This window comes from Agelaius phoeniceus, chromosome 22 (genome assembly GCF_051311805.1).
Source record: "Agelaius phoeniceus isolate bAgePho1 chromosome 22, bAgePho1.hap1, whole genome shotgun sequence".
Taxonomy (NCBI): domain Eukaryota; kingdom Metazoa; phylum Chordata; class Aves; order Passeriformes; family Icteridae; genus Agelaius; species Agelaius phoeniceus.
In genome coordinates this window covers 1170406-1190309 of record NC_135286.1, presented here as the reverse complement: position 1 = coordinate 1190309, position 19904 = coordinate 1170406, and the positions used below count along the sequence as shown (strand labels likewise).

At 52.1% G+C, this 19904-nt stretch overlaps 1 protein-coding gene across 1 annotated transcript; it reads right to left on the bottom strand.

Moving 5' to 3' along the window:
• Positions 1 to 966: 966 nt before the first annotated feature.
• On the bottom strand, positions 967 to 5154 carry IFNLR1 (interferon lambda receptor 1). The gene is made up of 7 exons (XM_054648464.2): positions 5043 to 5154; positions 4294 to 4417; positions 3870 to 4051; positions 3338 to 3480; positions 2738 to 2894; positions 2331 to 2455; positions 967 to 2134 (listed from the first exon to the last, which is right to left on the bottom strand). The coding sequence occupies exons 1-7, from the start codon at positions 5152 to 5154 to the stop codon at positions 1253 to 1255; spliced, it is 1725 nt and encodes a 574-aa protein (XP_054504439.2). The 3' UTR covers positions 967 to 1252.
• Positions 5155 to 19904: the final 14750 nt, after the last annotated feature.

Below are 19904 nucleotides of genomic sequence, written 5' to 3'. Positions count from 1 at the left end.
TCATTCAGGACCTCAGTGAGAACATCTTGCTGCAAAGCAGTTCCCACTCCCTCCTACCACCCCTCACTTCTTTTTTTCTGCTTCTCAAAAGATTTCAGCTTTCATACCCTCCATCAACAGCCTGCCCTCATCTGAGCCCTCTCCCTGAGTGCAGAGAATGGCTGGGGAGTGTTTTCCTCTTTCTTTTACTGCTTTGCTTTCCTGTGAGCCCTTTACACAAAGGCTTCTTTTGATACTGGAGTATAAAATGCTTTCACAAGGACATGAGGTGATGGGACAAAGGTGATGGCTGTAAACTGCCAGAGGGGAGATCTAGATTAGATACTGGACTGAAATCTTTCCCTTTGAGGGTGGGGAGGCCCTGGCACAGGGTGCCCAGAGCAGCTGGGGCTGTCCCTGGAGCCCTGGCAGTGCCAGGGACAGGCTTGGAGCCACCTGGGACAGTGGGAGGTGTCCCTGCCATGGCAGGGGTGCAGTGGGATGAACTTCAGGATCCCTTCCCACCAAACCATTCTGTGATTCTTTGTTCAGTAGTGACCAAAGTGACCTGGCTGGGAAGTCTCAGAATCCCACCCCAGCCCAGGATGGGGTCCTGTTTTAGAGGTAATTTTTTTTCAGGATGAGCTGCAGTCCCCCTTTGTAGCTCTGGAAAACAAAACCACGTACACATGGAGATTGATATCAAAATATCATTGCTCTCAGACATTCTGCACAGCAGAAGGAATTTCAGCTTCAATAAATATAAGATAAAAATAAATAAACAAGCATGCTGCACACTTTGGCTTTGGTTCCCTCTGTTGGAACACAGAAGGTGATTTCTGCAGGATGAGGTGGAGAACTCTTCACGCCACAAAAACCACATCTTGCTGAATGTCTCTGTAAGGAACTTCCACTCAAGCTCTGGACTTACAGGGAAGCAAAAGTGACACAAAGCAGTTCAAGATCTGCTCCAAATCCACGTGCAGGCACAACACTGCATTTTCTGGCCCTTGTTGTGAGGTGAGCCCCAGGCAGTGCCTGTTGGCTGGGTGGCCTCTCAGAGATGTCCCTGCCTCCCTCAGCCCTGGCTGAGCACCTTTTCAGAGGGACAGTGGCAGTACAGAGGTGACTTAGCAATAAAATGCACCTTTGTGTCCCTGAAGCCATTGCCTTGATAGGCCAGAGATCAGTTTTTGTCTTTGTTCAAGGATCCTTGCTCGGATATCTGGAGCTCTCCAGGATTTCCAGGCACTCCCCAGACCTGCTGGGCTCTTCAGATCCTTCCCAAGTAATGTGAGTGCTCGTAGCCAGGGAATTGCAGCTTTGGATCACCTTTTCCCTTTGTAATTGAAGTCCCCAAAGCATCACTGAGCACTGTGCACTCGGGAGGGGTCCCTTCTGTGAAGCTGTCACTGCCACAGTCACTGGCAATGCCTTCATCCTCTGCCAGCTGCAGTGTCCACAGGGGGATGAGCAGCTCCCTGCTGGGATCCTCCTGGAGCTGCAGATCGAGGATGCATTTCTGGTAACCCCTGCAGGAATGAGGAGCCTTCCTGGGGTTCAGCTCCTGGGCTTCAGCACCAATCCCCCCCCGCAGGGGGTGAAGGGGGCTCATTCCCAGCCTCTCCTCCCTGTGCCCATCGTCCTGGCCCTGCTCTGGGGCACCTGGGAATGTCACCTCAGTGAGGGAGATCCTTTCCAAGGAGGAGCAGAGATACAGGGAGGGCTCCTCGTTAGCCTGGGACCCCGAGGTGTCCCCCTCACCCTTCCTCTCTGCAAAGAGGGTGAAACCCAGCGCTCTGAGGTCAAGCACAGATGCCACAGAGGGATCTCCAGATCCTGAATCCAGGCTGCTCTCCCCCAGAGCTGCTGGGCATGGCTGAGAGCTGAGACCTCTCTTTCGATACCGAGGCATTTCATGGTATGGGATCAAAGTGCTGCTGTCTTCCTCCTCCTCATCCTCTGACCACGATGATGACAGTGATGATGATGATGGGAAAGAAGCCATCCATAGCAGCTGGTGTCCTCCTAAAGCTCTGTTTGTCCTCCTTTGAGGCGCTGGCTTCTCTGAGCAGCTCAGATCGTCACTGCAGAATTCCTTTTCACCAAGCTCCACGTGGAAGGTTGGTCCAGCAGCTTTAAATTGAGAGAAATCCTACCAGGGAGAAGGAATCAAACAGTCAGCCTGTGATGCTTCCAAAAGAAAAATCTGCATGTCAGAAAGGTTATTTCAAAAATGGGAATTACAAATGCAAAACTGAGAAGTGCAGAACCCCCCACTCCTCCCCAGTTACCCTCTGAAAACCAGCAAGACTCTGGCTCAGGAGGGGACCTCAGAATTTGGGCCATACCAAAACCTGAGGCATCTTCCTTTGCTTGGCCTCCTGTTTCACCAGGCAGCAGATGAAGGGACTGGCCACAAAGATGGGGAGGACAAACAGAGGGATCACAACCAGAAGTGGGAACTTCCACTGTGCTGATGGAAAAGACAGAAATAATCTCTTGTGAGTGGTAATTTTATAGGAGTTATGGGCTCTACACTGACATACAATACTCAGAGTTTTCAGAAAACATTTCAGGCTTTTTTAAATGAAACTGTTTCTACAGAAAGCAGGAACCACTCACCAGAAAATCCAACCAGTCCCTTTAACAGGAAGTTGTTTTTTTTTTGTGGTGAAAACCTGATTTTAGTGGAAATCTTTGCCTTGCCCTCATCCCACTGAATGTCTCCCACATCCTTTCCTGAGAAGGGCCATACCTTTGTGGTTTAACAGCACACACACAGGCTGGGAGAATTCACTGTGCTTCAAGTCAATGCTTTCATAGAGAGCCCTGGCACTGAAGCAGTAATTGCCTCTGAGGGCAGTGGTGTTGATGGTCACTGTGTCCTTCCTGAAGTAACCCTCATATTTCTTCTGCTGAGAGACAAAGCAGAGGGTTGAGAGGTGATTCTTTCATTTTTGGGGTGGTGTTTCTGTATCACCTCAGCCCATGGATCCCTTGTGTGACCCCATGTCTGACATCTCCCCCAGGGCCGATGGATCCAGGTGGGGATTGCAGCAGTGCTGGGCTCTGCTCTGCCAGGGAATGCTGCCAGTGGCACCTGCATTGGTTGTTTTAAACCTCAGGCCTTCAGACTGACTGTAGTGTAGCCTCCCCTTCCTGATAAAAACAGGGAACTACCAAAAAAATAAGGATGCATACACACACTTCTACTTTTGGTCTCTGGCTTTGGTTTAGCTCTGGTTTGGCTGGTTCATTTCCTCCAGGCCCTGGATCCAGTCCCTCTCTCTCTGCCCAGAACTTTGAAGCTTTTTCAGTTCCTCAATTTCATCTAAAAAGTGCCACTTGTACTGACCTTGTCTTCAGATCCTGCTTCCCAGAGGTTCAAGTCATACTTCCAGGTGAGGTTCTCCACACAGGTGGGCAGAGGGAAGGAGGCACTGACAAGGATGGAATTGTCCCTGACCTTCAGGGTCAGCACAGGGGGAGCCAGTTCCACTGCAATGGAGGGAGCAGCTGTGAGAGTGGGGCTGGCTTGGCTCTTACCTTCCTGCACTGATGGCTGGGCCTCACTTCCAGCTGTTATCTTGTGATAAGAGGGAAGCAAAGGACACCTCTTTATCTAAAATACCCCAGAGAGCCACTGGGACAGTGGCCACAGCCACAGAGGACACCTCTTTAACTAAAACACCCTTGGAGCCACTTTGCTCAGCTGATGAACAAATTCTGACACTTGCTACAAAATTCATCCTCAATGGTCCCAGCCCGTTACTGCTCCTGCTCACTCAAGTCTCTGCCATCCCTAAGGCTCCTGGCTGGCTGTGGGGTGTGGTCTGTGTGTCTGTGGGAATTCCTTCCATCCAGGCTGTCACCTGGCAGGCACTCACCATCTGAGTAGTAATCCTTGAACTGGGATTTCACCCAGGGCGACTGGGACCGGCCCCAAACCGCCTTCACCCGGGCCCGGACCTTAACGTAGAGGTTGGAGAGGGCACAGGTCAGATTGCAGGAGGGCCTGGGGATGTTTCTGCAGTGAGGAACCTTCCTCCATTTGTCCAGGCGATCCTGGCTGGAAGGAACAGCCACACCAAAACATGAAACACGTCCTGCTGGGATTTACAGAGCAAGAGAAGGAGGGGTTTGGGAGGGTGGGGAGCGAGTGGGGCTCAGAGTTTGGAACGTTTCCCACGTGGATGATGTTTTGTTTTGGTGGAAGGTCACTGATGATTAGGACACTCAATTATCAGGAGAGATGCCCAGTGGTTGTCCCTGTGCCCCCCCCTTTGATCAGACACGGTTTGGAGCTCTTACCTTTCATACCTCACAGTGTAGGTCACATCTGGGGGAGAGCCTTCCCCTGGAGCCCAGGTCAAAATCATGGCAAAATCCTTGGACAGCAGGGTCACATTTTGAGGAGGGAGAAGTTGAACATGACCTGGTCCAAAGGGAAAATTATGTGAATGATTCAAAAGTATCTTTGGGGACAGGAAGTACCACTTGGTTCTCACTAAGGTGGTGTCAATATCTGAGGCTGAGCCCTTCATTAAAGGCTGGAAATTGGCTCTGGCAGCAGATGTGGTGCAATGTTTTCCTTGTCTCTCATAAAGCATCTTCATCTCAACAGCTTTTAGAATTAGGACTCAATTTAGAATTGTTTCTATGAACAATATGTTTTATAATTTCCAATTGCTTTCCCTGTGCTCTCACTGCATTTCAGTGATTTACAACCCACAAACTCTGCCTGACTCCCTGGACAGGGCAGTCACGGCTGTCCCACGCTTCTCATTCAATCCCAATCCTCCAAGGGCAGATCCTACCAGGAGTTCAGAGCTGCAGGTTTGTCCTGTATATTTTCCTGCCCCTCTTTTTTCCAGCAGATCACCATGTCCATCACTAGCCCTCAACAAGACACCTCCCACAGACAGATTTTAAACTGTCACTTCTTTACCACGGAATATTTCACTTTATGTGAGTCATTCCCATTTAAACTGATCCAAACTTCTCCCTCCTCCTACCAACAAAGCCATATAATGAAAAGCAACACTCAGGTGTTCACATACCTCGAGCCTGCTGCAGGAGACACAGAGCCACCAGGGCTCCCACCCTCCAGCCACACAGGACAGAGCAGAGCTTCCCATTTGTCATCAACGCTTTTCCTTGATCCATTCTCATCGTGTTTCCTGTGTGAATTCCAGAGGGTTGAGGAGCCCAGGAGCTGCACACATGCGCCCTGCCTCTCTTCCTGGTACAGCCCTGCACGTGTGCCTGGCAGAGGAGCAGGTGAGAGAGGCTTTTGGAGGACAGCAAAGGTGAAACTTGCAGCACTGCACCCTCCAGTGAGCCCTGGCACAGGGGAAGAGCTGCCTCATCTTGTGAGACACCTCAGTAAAACTCTGACCTTTGGTACTTACCTGCGTGGCTGTGAAATATTAATAGCATTTAAATAAAGTTCCAGTGCAGGAGGGAGCTATTCATAACCTAGCAACAAAAAATAAAAACAGCGGGAAGGGAGACTCTGCTAGCCTGGTGTTTACAGCAGATCAAAGAGTTGCTCTTAGTTTATGGTAGCACAATGTTTTTTGGGAGTTAGGGAATGACTGCACTTTACAGCTGGGGGGGTAAAGTGCAGAGATAGGCCAGGGATCTGCCCCCTCCCATGTGGGCACACGAGAGGACCGGGATCTCTGCCACGCTGCCAAGTGCAGGGTGCCAGGCGTGTGCTTGGGATGGCTGTGCCACTGCAGGAAAGGGGGAAATCCCCGGGGCAGGGATTGTTTGGCACCTCAGCTCTCCTGCCTTCATCACAGGCACCCCAGGCCTGAGCCATCAGTGCAGGAATGGATCAGTGAATTCACCTCACAGGAGAGTTACAGCAGCTTGGACAAAGGGGTTTTCCCAGGTCTTCCCCAGGTGGAAAACTCTCCCAGCCCAGCAGACAGCCCTTGACAACCCTCTGAACCTTGGAACCTGGCAGTGGCAGCTTCTGGGTACAAAGTCACCACTTCCTCCAAAAATCTCCATTTCCTCTCACCACGGGTTTCTGTTTCCGTGGCTGTTTTGCTACCTCTGTTTAATTGAATTTCATTTCATTTTTATGGACTTTCTTGTGAAAAGAAGAATTGTAATCCTTTCTAAGGAAAAGAGCAAAGTGAAGGGTCTGGAGGGTCTGTCCCCCTTCAGGCCCCGAACTGCAGAGCCATAACCAAGCCACGGCTCTTGGCCTTCCCCATCAGCCCGGACGGGACCGGGGGCGGTTCCAGGGCCACTCACTCGGCTCTGCCTCAGAGCCCTCGGGCAGCTCCGCCTCAAGGTGACTGGGATTTTATTGAGCGTTCACAAGAGGGGAATCTTACCATGATCATCATCATCATCACCATCATCATCATCATCATCACCATCATCATCACCATCATCATCATCATCACCATCATCACCATCACATCACCATCGTCACCATCCTCTCCTGTGGAACAGCGGCGCTGGACTCTGGGCTGTGCCGGGAGGGGCCGAGGTGCCGCTGTCCCCGCCGCGCTGGGGTGGCCGATGCCACCAGGTGTCGCTGCCTGTCAAACAAAACGCGCTTTTCTCCAAACCACTGCGGCTGAAAACTCCGGGAACAGCAAAAACTCCTGCTGAGGCTGCGGTGATTCCCGGAGCATCCTGGCACAGGGGGCACCCAGGGCTCTGCTCTGCTGCCCCTCCAGCCTCTGCCTCTGGCTGGGGGCAGGAAGGGGCCGGATCGGTGCTGGCAGGAGCAGGACCGTGCCCTGTGTGTGACAGGAGGACACAGGGCTGTACCATCAGTGCTCTGGGACCTGCTGTGGATGGAGCCTCGTGGTGCCTTTAGGATGCAGGCGGGGATGTTATCAGAGGACTGATAACAGCCTTCGTTCAGCCTTGGGCAAATCACCCAGCTGTGCCCCCACTGGGGCACTCCTGTGGAGCATCAATATTCAAATATTCTTATCCACAAACCAGCTGGACACAATCCTGTGCATTGGGCTTCAGCATGACCCTGCTTGGCCCCACTGTGGCCCTTTCCACCCTGAGTCACCCTGTGGTGCTTTGGGGTGACTTTGGCTGTCATTCCATGGCACAATGTCTCACCCACCCTCGCTCTGTGACTCCCAGGATCCCCAGGGGACTCCCCCCATTTTCCACTGCTCCCTCCCTGCGTGCAGCAGATGATTCAGCACAGGAGGGCAAACCCTGCAAGCCTCCCTGAGTCAGTGCTGGGTGTCTGCCCTCCTGAGGAAGGGCACTGCAGGAAATCCAGGGTGAGGAAGGCACACTGGTTGGGCTTTGTGAAACCCTTGGAGGCAGCAGGCAGCACCAAGTGCTGCAATGCCACCCCAGCTCCTTCTGTTTGCTCTCAGCTCACCCAGGAGCTGCTCTGGCAGAGCTGTGTGTGCTGCAAGCTGGGAGCTGGGCACAGAGACTGAGCCCAGGCATCAAAAAAACAAATTAAAACTTGTAACAGGGCATTCCTGGTACAGATGGCACCATGGGAAACCAAACCTCTGATCCATAAGTGAATGAGCATGAGAAAATATCCCTTAGCCCCAAAATGAAACAAAAATACATATTCTGAGACTGAGAGGGAGACCTCACTCAGCTCCAAAGTTTTCTCTTGTAACGTTGGGGGAGAACATACTGAACACGCGTTAAGGGAAGGGCAGAAAGTTTTCAAACAACACAAAGTCCCCGGATTCCTCCCCTGTCCCAAGAGGGCACCAAGAGGACACCTCTGGCAGCTCTTGCAGCCATCTCTCCCTTCCCTCCCCTGGCTCCTGTGGCTCTGGGGGATGAGTTGTGCAGCCAAGACACCGGAGCCATCCAGGAACTGGACACAGCCCTGCCCTGGCAGGAGCAGACAGATCCCAGGGACAGCAGCTCCAGCAGCCCCATCCTGGCTGCAGGGAGCCTCAGCCTTCTTCTCTACCCCTGGGAAATCTTTGTTGGAGGCTCAGTTCTGACTTTGAATGTGGAATTTTTTCCCTCTTCTTGCTCAGGAGCAGCCCTGACACACAGGCTGCTGATGGTTGGATTTGAGTGGAATTATTCTGGAAGGTTCACAAAGCAAACACAGGGGAAATGATGGGATTAGCAAAGGATGAAATGCTACTGAGAATTAAAAGGTTAAAAAAATCTGCAGAGCTGGGGATGCCAGATGGTAAAACAAAATACAGCAGTGCCCCCTTGACCCAGACAGGCATTTGGGCAGCCTGTCACCAGGAGGAAGGGAAGAGAATGGGCTTGGTTTGTTTTTTAAATTGAGTCTGAAAAGACTTAAAATGAAAAGCAAAAGCAAAATCAACCCCATACATTTGGTTCCCCATACAAATGCCATGAATCATTTCATCTCCTTTATTTTTTCTTCCGGGGAAGGGTTTTACAGGAACCTGGGGCTTTGCCTGGGCACAGGAACTGGAGCTGGCCATGATTAAAGAGTCTGTACATTTAACAGTTCCTAAAGGTGAGGAGAATACAGGGAATGCTCTGAGGACCCCTGGACCCTGTAGTCAGGATTTATGGGACAGTATTTGGGCCACGTTTCTGGGATGCTGGGAGGGCCCTGCACCCCTGGCAGCAGCAGTTCCTGATGCTGCAGCTCTGAGCTGGCTCCATTTACCTTGGCTGGGACCTGCAGCTTTTTGGGTGCAATCTGAGGTGTGCAAACATGGAATCTGGAATCCTGGAAGTGTCTGTGGAACATTAAAGGCAGCAAAGGCAGCTCCTCTGGAAGTTCAGCTGATTCCCAGATCCCACAGGGACTGGCACAGGGGGCTCCTGGTTGAGTTCTGCCATGAGCTGAATCCTTTCCTACCACTGAACAGTTCAGTTAAACAGGTCTCACTTTAAGTCCAAACTACAACAAAGGAGACAGGTTAGGATCATGCCTTGCTCAGACAGACTTTTCCCTGGCATGTGTGGAAGGGCAGCCCCAGCTGATCACCTGCTTTAGGCTGCTTCTCTCTTCCCCTGAAACCTGTCCCTTCCCTTCCCTTCCCTTCCCTTCCCTTCCCTTCCCTTCCCTTCCCTTCCCTTCCCTTCCCTTCCCTTCCCTTCCCTTCCCTTCCCTTCCCTTCCCTTCCCTTCCCTTCCCTTCCCTTCCCTTCCCTTCCCTTCCCTTCCCTTCCCTTCCCTTGCCTTCGCAGCGGGGCTGGGAGCCCTGGGAGCTGCCTGGACACGCAGCCCCGGCGAAACTGGAGCCCAGCCGGGGGAGCACAGCACGTGCTTGGCCACAGGGAGCAGATCCAGCCCCACGGAACGGCCCCGGGGCACTCCCGAAACCCCCCCTCCCCCAGCAGCGTGGGAAAGCGGCTGGGGACCCTGCATGTCCCGACAGAGAGAGGCTTCACAGCAGCCTCTGCTGCTCCCCGAGCCAAGCTGCGCTCCTGGGGTCACCCCACAGCACTCGGAGCGTTGGGAGCATCTCCTGCCTGCGGATCTGGTGTCACCTCGCTGGGAGGGGTTTCTCTCCTGGCTGGGACAGTGGGAGCTGGAATTTCCTGGCTGGGAAACCCTGCCCTGCCTGGGTGGCAGGAGGAGCAGGGATCTCTGCACAAGCAGGAGATAAACTTGGATGGATTTTAGCAGAGTGAGTTCACACACTGGGAAGGAGGAGTGGGGTGTCCAGAGAAGGGAACAGAGCTGGCAAGGGGCTGGAGCACCAGGAGAGGCTGAGGGAGCTGGGAGGGCTCGGCCTGGAGCTCAGGAGGCTCAGGAGGCTCAGGAGGCTCAGGAGGCACCTCCTCACTCCCCACAAGTCCCTGACAGGCGGCTGCACTGAGGTGGTTTCAGTCTCTTCTCCCAGGGACAGCACAAGAGCAAACAGCTCCCAGTGGCACAGGGGAGTTTTAGATCAGATATTAAGGAAAACTTCTTCACTGAAAGGGGTGTAAACATCGGAGCAGGCTGCCCAGGGAAGAGGTGGAGTCACCATCCCTGGAAGTGTTCAGGTCAACGTGGCACTTGGGGACATGGTGGCACTGTTGGGGCAGTGACAATCTTAAAGATCTTTTCCACCCCTGAGGGTTCCAGAGCACGGGCATGCCATGAATGCTCTGTGTCTTTAGGGGGAACAGCAGCAGGAGCAGGTGAGTTCCCTGCAGAGGAGGATGTGCAGGGAGCCCAGGGAGCATTTCCAGATGCTTTTCCCCTGCAACCACCAGTGGCAGCAGCTCCCTGCTGGGGTGGGAAGTCTTTGAATGTTTGCGATGTTTTGCATTGCAGTATTTGGATGCCAAAGCTATGCAGTGCTGTAAAAGTTAATTAGCCAGATAACTAATTAAAGACTTCTCCCTTTTATTGTTGCCAACTTGCAATTCAGAAAGGGGCTTGTGTCAAAGTGAATCCAGCCACACACCCCAGTGAAAGAAGTGATAAACCATTCACAGTCCCAGTAACTATTCTGGGGCTGCAGAGGGAAAATCCCAGCCCTGGCTGGGGGGAGGAATGTCCTGATCCCATAAAGTGACCAGCCTTGAATGCCTCCAGAGGATCCTGCTGTGGAGGGAACACCACAGGATTTACCAGTGCCAGGAGAGGTTTTGGTGCTGGAAGGGTCCCCATGAGGGTGACATCCCTGGGGACCTGGTTTGACCTTCCTGGTAAAGCTCCAGGGTGGGGTTTGTGGGACTCTGAGCTGAGAGGAGGCTGTAAGGACACAAGTGTGGCAGTTGTGCCCCCACAGAGGGTCCCTGACTGCTGAGGGCTGCAGTGGAACGGGGAAAGGTCTCACAGGACACCCAGCCATGGGTAATGCCCAACATCTGCCATCCTCTCCCCTCTCTGAGGGCCACAAGGCATCGTCCCTGCTCAGGAGATGTGTGACATTTGTGACAAGGACCATCACCCTCCATGGCTGTGGGCTGCAGGAGGGAGCAGTGGCCTGACCAGGCTGGGGTCACTCTGCCCTGGGGAACAGGAAAGTGCAGGGTGGAGGGCAGGGCTGAGCTGGGCTGGGCTGGGCTGGGCTGGGCTGAGCTGGGCTGGACTGGACTGGGCTGAGCTGCACTGGGCTGAGCTGGGCTGGATTGGGCTGAGCTGGGCTGGGCTGGGCTGGGCTGGGCTGAGCTGGGCTGAGCTGGGCTGAGCTGAACTGGGCTGGACTGGGCTGAGCTGGGCTGAGCTGAGCTGGGCTGGACTGAGCTGGGCTGGACTGGGCTGAGCTCTGCCTGCCCCCCAGGCAGCAGACAGACAGACAGACAGACAGACAGACAGACAGACAGACGTGCTGTAACCAAGTGGCAGCGGGCCCAGGGGTTCCAGGAGGGCTGAGCTCCCATCCCAGCTCTGGAGGGCCCAGATCTCCAGGAGCTGGGTGCACCCAGGGTCTGGGCTCCTGTGAAACCCCAGCCTGGCTGAGGGTGCCTGAGTGCTTGAAATTCCTCCCAGCTGCCCGGCCCTCCTTCCCCACTGCAAAAAGAGGGGAATTGAGCAATTCCAGCGAGTTCTGAGCCTGGGGAGCCCAGGTGGAAGCCGGGGCAGCCACACGGGGCATGAGGCTGCTGTCACTGCCGAGCTGCTGCCCAGCACCTCTGAGAGCTCAGGGTTTTGGTGACAGGAATGCTGAGATCAGTCCATGGCACATTTACACCACACCAGGCTCTGGCCAGAATCCTGATACTGGGAGAATTCTCTTCCCACCCCCGCTGCTATCAGGCCCAGCCCTCAGATGACAAGAATTTAATTTAAAGGCTCAATCTCTTGTCTGAACAGCTCCCTCCCTCCCCCACTGTGATGAGAGGAAAGTCTTTCGGAGAGGCACCCAGGCGAGTGGGAAAGCTCTGGAGAGAGCTGTCTCTTGCCCTTTAGCCATCCAGAGAGGAAGAGCTCATCTGAATGAAATGAGGATCAATCAGAGAGAGGCATGGGAAAAGCTGGGAAAAGGAGCCTCCAGTGATGTATATTCATGGGGGGGAAAACCTCCCCCAGACATGCAGGAGCTTTGATGAAAACCCTCCCAGCTGTGCTGGGCCTTTGAAGTGACACAGCAGAAGCAGCATTCACGATTAGCCAAGAGATAGAGGCAGATGAGTTCTCAATCAGCTGAATCCTCCTCTTTGGGACAGACTTTCAAGCTCACTTTTTATAACTCCTTCCAAAATTAATGAGAATCCTCTGCATGGCACCCCAGCCTCCTTCTCCCCTGCTTCCTCCCCCAGGGCAGGGCACGGGGTGCCCCTGCTGTTTGTGCTGCAGAGGGTAACTGGGAGACGTCTTGAACCCTTATCAGGGAATAAAATGCTGATGCAAATGGGTTACTCTTCTTTTTTAACCAAAACTGTGGTTTCTGAAACACAAGGATTGAGTTGAAGTGTCAGCATTTCCCCAGCAGTGCATCTCCCACTCGTCCCTGCTCCCCTAATCTGAACCTTTCAAAGCTGAGTCTGAAATCTGTGCTCTGGCTGGCTTAGAGCTGGTTTTAGCTGGGAGAGCCTTTGCAGGGGATGGGAGGGATCAATCCCCAGCACTGCAGTGGAATTCTGGATCCCCCACATGGACCCAGGGACTGAACCCCATCCCTGGAGATTACATGAGCACCACAGAGGATTTTTACTGCTGGGAGGTTCCTCTTTCAAAGATCTGCTCTTTCCAAAATGCAGAAATGCACTTTCACCTGAGCTGGGTGACCTGCTAAGCACAAAGCCCTCAAGTTCCTCCTAAGAAAAACCTCCAGGAGTGCCCAGGAACCCAAGGCCAGGTCATTTGTGCCCTTGGTGCCCCTTCCCCGAGGGTGGCAGATGCAATCAGATGAGTTTAACACACTCCAAGGTGCGTTGGCAGCCCCAGATGATCAAAGCCTCCCTTGTGATGCAGTGGCATTGCCAGGGTGTTTTCTTTTAACTCTATCAGATAAGTCCCAAAGAAAATCAGTTTTGATGTTGTAAGAAACCAATTTGGGAATGGTCAGAGACAAAAAGTTGCTCAAGAGTTCAGTTAAGTGAGAGCAGGGGCATTGCCAAGGCTGAGAGGGAAATTGCACCTCCTTCTGCTTCTTTTGGTGCTGATTTTCACTTTCTTCAGTGACTTTACAAGCTCACAGCTGAGCTGGAAGTGTGAAATGTCAGAGATTTGAAATGAGAGGTCTTGATCTCTGAGAATCACCCAAAATCTCCACCCCAAAGGACGGATCTTGCCAGGCTCTTGAGTGCCGATGGCACCTGGGCAAGGCACCCAGCAAGGAGGAAATGTCCTGTGCTCCTAGGAATGTGTTTGCATTAAAACACACATTTCTTACTCAGATTTGTTGTGCAGGCGGTGTCTGGGGTTAACCTGGAGGTGAGGCACCTGTGGGAACACAAAATCTTTGTGGCCAGGCTTGGGTGCCTCAAACTCAGCCCAGTGGGTCCCCATATGATCATTTTTCCCTGCTGCCACTGGTTCCTCATGGATCCAGCTCATCCTGATAGCTGCTGGTCAGTGCTCATTTCCTGCCTGACCCATTCTGGCATTTTGCACTTCTCTGTCTCCTTCTTTGAGAACATTTTGTGGTTTGTGTTTTCCAGCCTTCCTCTGGCAGTGTCTCAGAAGTGTGAACTCAAAATGAGCCCCTCAAATCCCTCTGGATTCCATTAGAGTTGGAGGCTCAGTTAGAATAAAATAATCCAGCTGGAATTCCTTGGATTTACTGTAATTTAATGGAAAGTGATTTCAGATTAAATGGCTTGGTTATGATTTTGCCCTGAGTTCACTGCCATTTTACTGACCTAAATTAAATTATATTCATGAACTCAGATTATTCACTGCCATTTTACTGACCTAAATTAAATGATATCCATGAACTCAGATTATTCCCCTAAATATCCCCCAAGCTCAGGGAGTTTCAGGGCCCATCTGAACAGACTCCTCTGGACCTCCAGAGATTTTCCCAGCCTTCAGTTCCTTGGGAGAGGAGTGAGGCAGCCAGAGTGGGGGAGATGCTGGTGTGAGCTCTGGGAAATAGCCCAGAACAGCCACTGGGCCTTGATGGCAGAGCAGGGGGACAAGAGGGACATTCCTGTGGCCTCAGAGTGGGGACAGAGGAGCAGCAGCTCCCAGGGGCCGTGCCCAGCCCGCCTGAGGAGGGACAGGCAGGGATTTCCTGTCACTGTCCTTTAGGAGCAGCTCTGTCCCAGCTGCCTCAGTGGAACATCAGCCCCAGATGTGTCCTGTCCCCCTCTGGTACCCAGGACAGCCCCTGGCACCTCCCAGTGTGGGGGAAGGTGGAAAATGAGGGGCAGGGAAGGGGCCCAAGCAGCCTTGTCCTGGATTTTGCCACCGAGTTCAGGGACATTCCAGAGCACAGGAACAGACACAGCTGCTCCCACCCTGCTTTTGCCACAAATCCCACAGGATCTCACAGCAAACAGGCCAAACCCTCTGCCCTCACCCCAGACCCTGCTTTTCCTCCTGGTGGACCCTGCTCAGAAGCTTTTTCTCCCCCTCAGAGCAGTCCCAGCCTCTCCCTGCCCTGCTCATGCATGAGAAGATCTTTAGAAAGGCAGGAGACACCTTCCCCTTCCAGCAGCCAACAAAAATGTCACCTCTTGAGAAAATGAAATGAAATCTAAAGCCTCACCTGTCCTGCAAAAATAATCCAGGGGGAGTTGTTAAAGGGGCCTCAGGTTTTCGCTTCTAACCTTTCTTGAAAAGAGCGAAGGAAAAAAATCAGGCCTCGTGCTTTAATTTTTTTTTTTTTTTTTTTTTTTTTTTTTTTTTTTTTTTTTTTTTTTTGTGGTGGGTTTGTAGACACAAAGACAACATTGGATGTGTGCCCTGGGCTCTGCTGAGCCCCAGTGCAGAAATGTGGCAGCTGGGAGCTGCTGGTGTTTGCTCACCCTGGGATACAGCTCAGCACACTGACTGGGAGCACCCAGGGGCTGCCCAGGGACACCAGGGTTATTTCAGCCTCAGGAGAGCAGCTTTGTCCTCTGCCAAGTGGTTCTGCTGGGAAAACTCTGAAAGAGCCTTTCAGGCTTGGTTTGCAGCCCAGCCCAAAGCAGAATTGTGAGCAAAGCATGGGAACAGCAAGGGCTGCTTTGGGAATGCCTTACACCCCAAGGCAGCATTTCTCAAGTGCCATTCAATGCTGTATTTTTGTATTTTTGTCACTATAAAAGCTTGGACATGGCAGAGGGAGTTCTGTGTTCCTCATGGGTGAAACCATTGGGTTTTCCTTCCTCCCCTTTCTGGTTTTGGGAAATCCACCGCCCTGTCAGAGCAGTATTTCCCCTATTATATAAAGTGTGTAAAAACACTTTAAGGTAAAACAATTTTTTATAGTTGTTGTTTAAAAGAAATAAATACCGAAGACAAATATCCTTTAAATTTTTCCCCCTGTTTCTGAGCAAAAACAGAAAATCAATTTTTTTTTATAGTTTCCCACCCTGTGTGTTAGAGATTTCTTCTGGAGATGAATGGGGCTGAGTGCTAATTATATATTTGCAGTTTTACATCACCAGCCCTCATTTCTACGGGGTCAGTGCCTTAAATTGGACAAAAATGTCCTTTTTTCCTTGGCTAAGCCACGTGGGTTTTTTCCCTGTTTCCCGCAGCCTCTGCAAAACAAGGCGAGAGATTACAACAGCGTCTGCACAACCAGCAGCGGGCAGCCCATTAGCTGCTCTAATTAACCTCATTAGGGCACTCAGGGGCGCTGGGGCTGCGCTCTTTGTGGGTTCCTGGGGTGCCCTGCAGGACAAACAGCCCCGCCCTGGGCGCCGCGGGGTGGGCACGGGCAGCGCAGCCCTGGCATCTGCAGGGTTCCTGCCCTGGCACCTGCAGGGTTCCTGCCCCGCTCCTGCCCTGGCACTGCAGGGTTCCTGCCCTGCTCCTGCCCTGGCACTGCAGGGTTCCTGCCCTGCTCCTGCCCTGGCACTGCACGGTTCCTGCCCCGCTCCTGCCCTGGCACTGCACGGTGCCTGCCCCGCTCCTGCCCTGGCACTGCACGGTGTCCGGGGGCTGTCCCTCTTTGGGGCAGGGGATGGTGCTGAGCCCCCCGGAGGTGGCCCCTCTGTCCCCTCTGTCCCCTCTGTCCCCTGCCCTGGTACATGCAGAGCACTCAGCAGGGACTGGACCCAGCCCCAGGGGTGTCTGGAGCTCTCCTGGCTCAGAGGGGGAACCTCTGTCCCTGTTTGGGGCAGGGGATGGTGCTGACCCCCCCGGGCAGATCCCCTTCCCTGTCCCTCTCCATCTCATCTCACCCTGCCCTTCCCCAGCAACAGGCACCGAGCAGAGGAAACTTTTCCTCCTGTCTGAAGGAGAGCTGGACCTGCACAAAACCAGGTCAGGGCCTTCCACTGCCCCTTCTCTTGGGTAATTTGAATTCCACTTTTCTGGCATTAAACTCTCCATGGGCACATCTGAGGGGAGAACAGAAATGTGGCCCCTCTCTAGTGAGAGCCCAGAGGAGAGCAGGGTGCAGCAGCCATGGGCTCTCTGTTGGGAAAGAGGATTTTGAGCAGCCAAACCTGTAGTTATGAAATGAAGCCTGCCTCAGATATACCAGAGGAGGATCACAGAGGCACTTACTCTAATTACTGCTAATGACACTGACACTTACCCATACGTCTGTTCCATATAAACCTCTTTTATTCCCTGTGCAGACAATGAATAATCAGCACCCTCCATCCCTGCCTTTTGCAGGATGAGCCCGTGTTCCCTGGGACAAAGCCCATCCCTTTGAACAGCACTTGCACCCAGCTTCCAGGGCACTGAGCACCACTGTAATAAAAGCTTGTCAGAATTGCCAGTGAATTCATTAAGATCAGGAGGGACAAGTTATCTGGAGGGCAAAACTGTTCCCAGTGCACCTTTTCATTAGCTTTTTATTGGAGTATAATTTTCTAGGGTGTCATTTCACTTTATGGAGGAAATCTGTTTTAGGCTTGTTTCTTTTGCCACTCCAATTGGAGTGCACAAATTTGGGGGCTCTGCTGGGAGAGTTCTGCTGTTTCTGGATGTTTTGGCATCCACCTGCAGCTGTTTCCCTGTGAAATACCTTTCTCCTACCTGTGTTTTGGCACCTTCTCAGCCCTACGTGAGTGAAATGCCTCTCTCAGCCTTGATTAGGCATCAGGCATTTGCTTGTGAAAACAACAGCTCCCTTTGCCCTTCCAACATCGTTTTTCCTCCAGACAAAATTGGATTTATTGCATAAACAAGGTGTTCACTCTAGCTAAGGTGAGCTGGTGGTTAAAAGCAGCTGTGGTTTATGTCCCTTTCCAGCCCACCAAAGCCCAGCCCTCTGCTTTGGGCTGATGCATTCCCGCTGACAGCAGTAATTTCTAGTGACAGATACAGAAATGTCCTTAGGGAAAATGCGATATTGATGGAAGTTTCCTGTGGGAAAAAAGGTTTTTTTCTTCTTCTTCTTTTTTTTTCTAAGTGCTTTCACCTTTTCTGTTTGTTTTTGAGTTGGTTTTTTGGTTTTTTTTTCTCCAAGGGCAGTTTCATGACAGGTGTTAAAAATCTCTTCATCCTCTTCATTCCCCCACGGTTTTCCCTGCACCTCACGAGGAACAATCAAGTTCTTTTAGGATCAAAGCTGAAGAATTGGCTGTGCTTTCCAACTGTACTGGATGGAAGTGCCAGCTGTGGTGTGGATTTGCTGCAATCACTGGAAAGGCCACACCTCTGTATGAAACACTGTCTTTTGCATAGCAAGTGATACTGAGAGTTAAGTTGGATTGCACAATTCAGACTCTAATCTTGACAGCAGCGATAGCATCAATTCTGAGTCAGAACCCTGTTTTCCCGTATCTCAGAGACAGGATATTTTTTGCACAGCAAATGGCAAAAATTTACATGTATGCAAATGAGTTTAATCTTGATCCCACCGCTCTTGAGCGAGTCCTGGGTCAGGGAAGTCTCCCACTGGATGCAAATGGCTCTTTATGAAGCCCAGGAGGAACGAGGGTGGTACAGCCCTGCTTGAACCACCCCAAAATCCGAGGGATTGCAGTAAACAAAGGGGAGGAGACTCACAGGGGAGGAGGGAGGTTACAACAGCACAGATCCTGAGATTCACCTGTTGTTCTCAACCATTTGGTTGGGTCATAGTGCAGAGCCCAAAAATTTCATTCAAACAACTCTGGGAGGTGATAACATTGTACCTGCTGAGGGCAGGCAAATCAGCAGTGTCAGAGCACGGAAATGAGTAAGGGAAGAGCTGCCCACAGCTCCAGCCAGCCAGTGACTGCCCAGCTCAGGCCACACTGCCCTGGCCTCCCTGTGAGCCAACACAAAGGGCAGCTCCCAGCCTGGAGTCCATCAGGAAAACCCAGGAGCTTGTGCTGGCAGGCACAAACTTCACCACTCTGTCTCTGTCCATTGACCACCACAGTTTCACTAAACACAACAATTTTCTTGGCCTGGAAACAGCTTGAAATTTGTTGCAGATCCAGATGTGGATGTGTGTGAGTGCCCATCTCTGCTCTGCAGTGCTGGCAGGTGCTCAGGGAAGAGAACACCTCTCCCTTGGGATCTCTGCCTGCCTGAAGTGTTAATCCTGGAGAGGGAGACCCCCCCTCACTGCAGCTCCTGCCTGCCTGAGCCCAGGGAATGCTCACATCTGCAGGGGGGCTCCTCACACAGACAGCATTTCTGCTCTGTAGGGGATGTGCTCCAACATCACATCCTTAATTCTGCCCCCAACATTACTGATCTTTTTCACTGCTTTGGCTCCTTGATGCCATTCCCAGAATGTTTTCTTTGAAGCGACATGGAAGAAAATCATTAATTGATACATTTACTGACTTGCCTTTGTGTATTTTGCTGTAATAATGACAACTATTACCTCTGATAATGAGGAAATGTACCTTAATGGGAACTTAATTGCTGTTGTAGCACAGGACCCCTGTCTGGAGCTGGACCAGCTCAGAAATCCCTGTCCACAGAGCTCAGCTACGATGGGATGTGTCATCAACCTGTTCCTGCAGCTTTCTTGCTTCTCCTTGGAGTGTTTGGTGCTAGAATTCCTGGCTTTTGTTTTGATCAGGCCAGTGACTAAGATATTTATGCTGTAATTGCTGCTTGTTTCTCTGTGTTTGATTACAGTGTGCGTGGTGTGAGGAGCAGGAGGCTGATGGCACATGGAGCAATCCCTTGTTTTGGTTCTAGCTGATGAAGCCGTGCAGGGGAAGTGACAAACACCCCTCTGGGAGTCTGCATTGAGCCCTCAGCTGTGTCATTGCCTCCTGACATCTGCACAGCTCCTGCCAGGAGGGTGCAGCCAGGGGGGCCGGGCTGTGCTCAGGGAACGGGGACAGGAGCAGAGGGAACGGCCTCAGGCTGGGCTCAGGGTGGGCACTGCAGGGATTTCCCCATGGAAAGGGGGCTCAGGCCTTGGCAGAGCTGCCCAGGGAGGTTTGGAGTGCCCAGCCCTGGAGGTGGCACTCAGAGCTCTGGGGTCTCACAAGGTGAGGATCAGTCACAGTTGGACTCCATGACCCTGGAGATATTTTTCCACCTTAATGGTTCCATGATTTTGGGATTCTGTGGTTCCATGATTTTGTGATTCTGTGGTTCCATGATTTTGGGATTCTGTGGCTCTAACTTGGGTCTTTTTTTGAAGACTTTTTCAGCAGGATTCCCCAGGACATTTCTTCTCAGCAGACAGCCCATGGTGGATCCTGGAAACCTTTGGATCCTCTTTGCTTCACATTTGAATCATCCCTGCGTTCTGAACAAGCTGCCCTCCTAATAAACCAGCTGGGATGGAGGGAAAGAGACTTTTCCTCCAAGTCCTGTATGAAATCATCCTCAGAGACCCTGGAATTCCTGGGTTTCTCCCTGGCCATGAGAGCTTTGGGCTGGGATCTGGAGGGAGGAGCTGGAGGGACGGAGCCGCTGCTCAGGGCACCCTACAGTTACTTTAATTGGGACAGCTGTGCTCCAGCATCCCGTGTGTTCATTAGAAATTGATGCTTATTACA

What these genes read in the sequence shown, in the direction of transcription:
- IFNLR1 (XM_054648464.2), bottom strand. Translation starts at nt 5,154, where the DNA reads ATGAGAATGGATCAAGGAAAAGCGTTGATGACAAATGGGAAGCTCTGC. An exon ending in TCTCCTGCAGCAGGCTCGAG is followed by an intron (nt 4,418 to 5,042) that starts GTATGTGAACAC and finishes CCTTTGGACCAG; the next exon opens with GTCATGTTCAACTTCTCCCT. An exon ending in TGTGCTGTTAAACCACAAAG is followed by an intron (nt 2,456 to 2,737) that starts GTATGGCCCTTC and finishes CTTTTCCATCAG; the next exon opens with CACAGTGGAAGTTCCCACTT.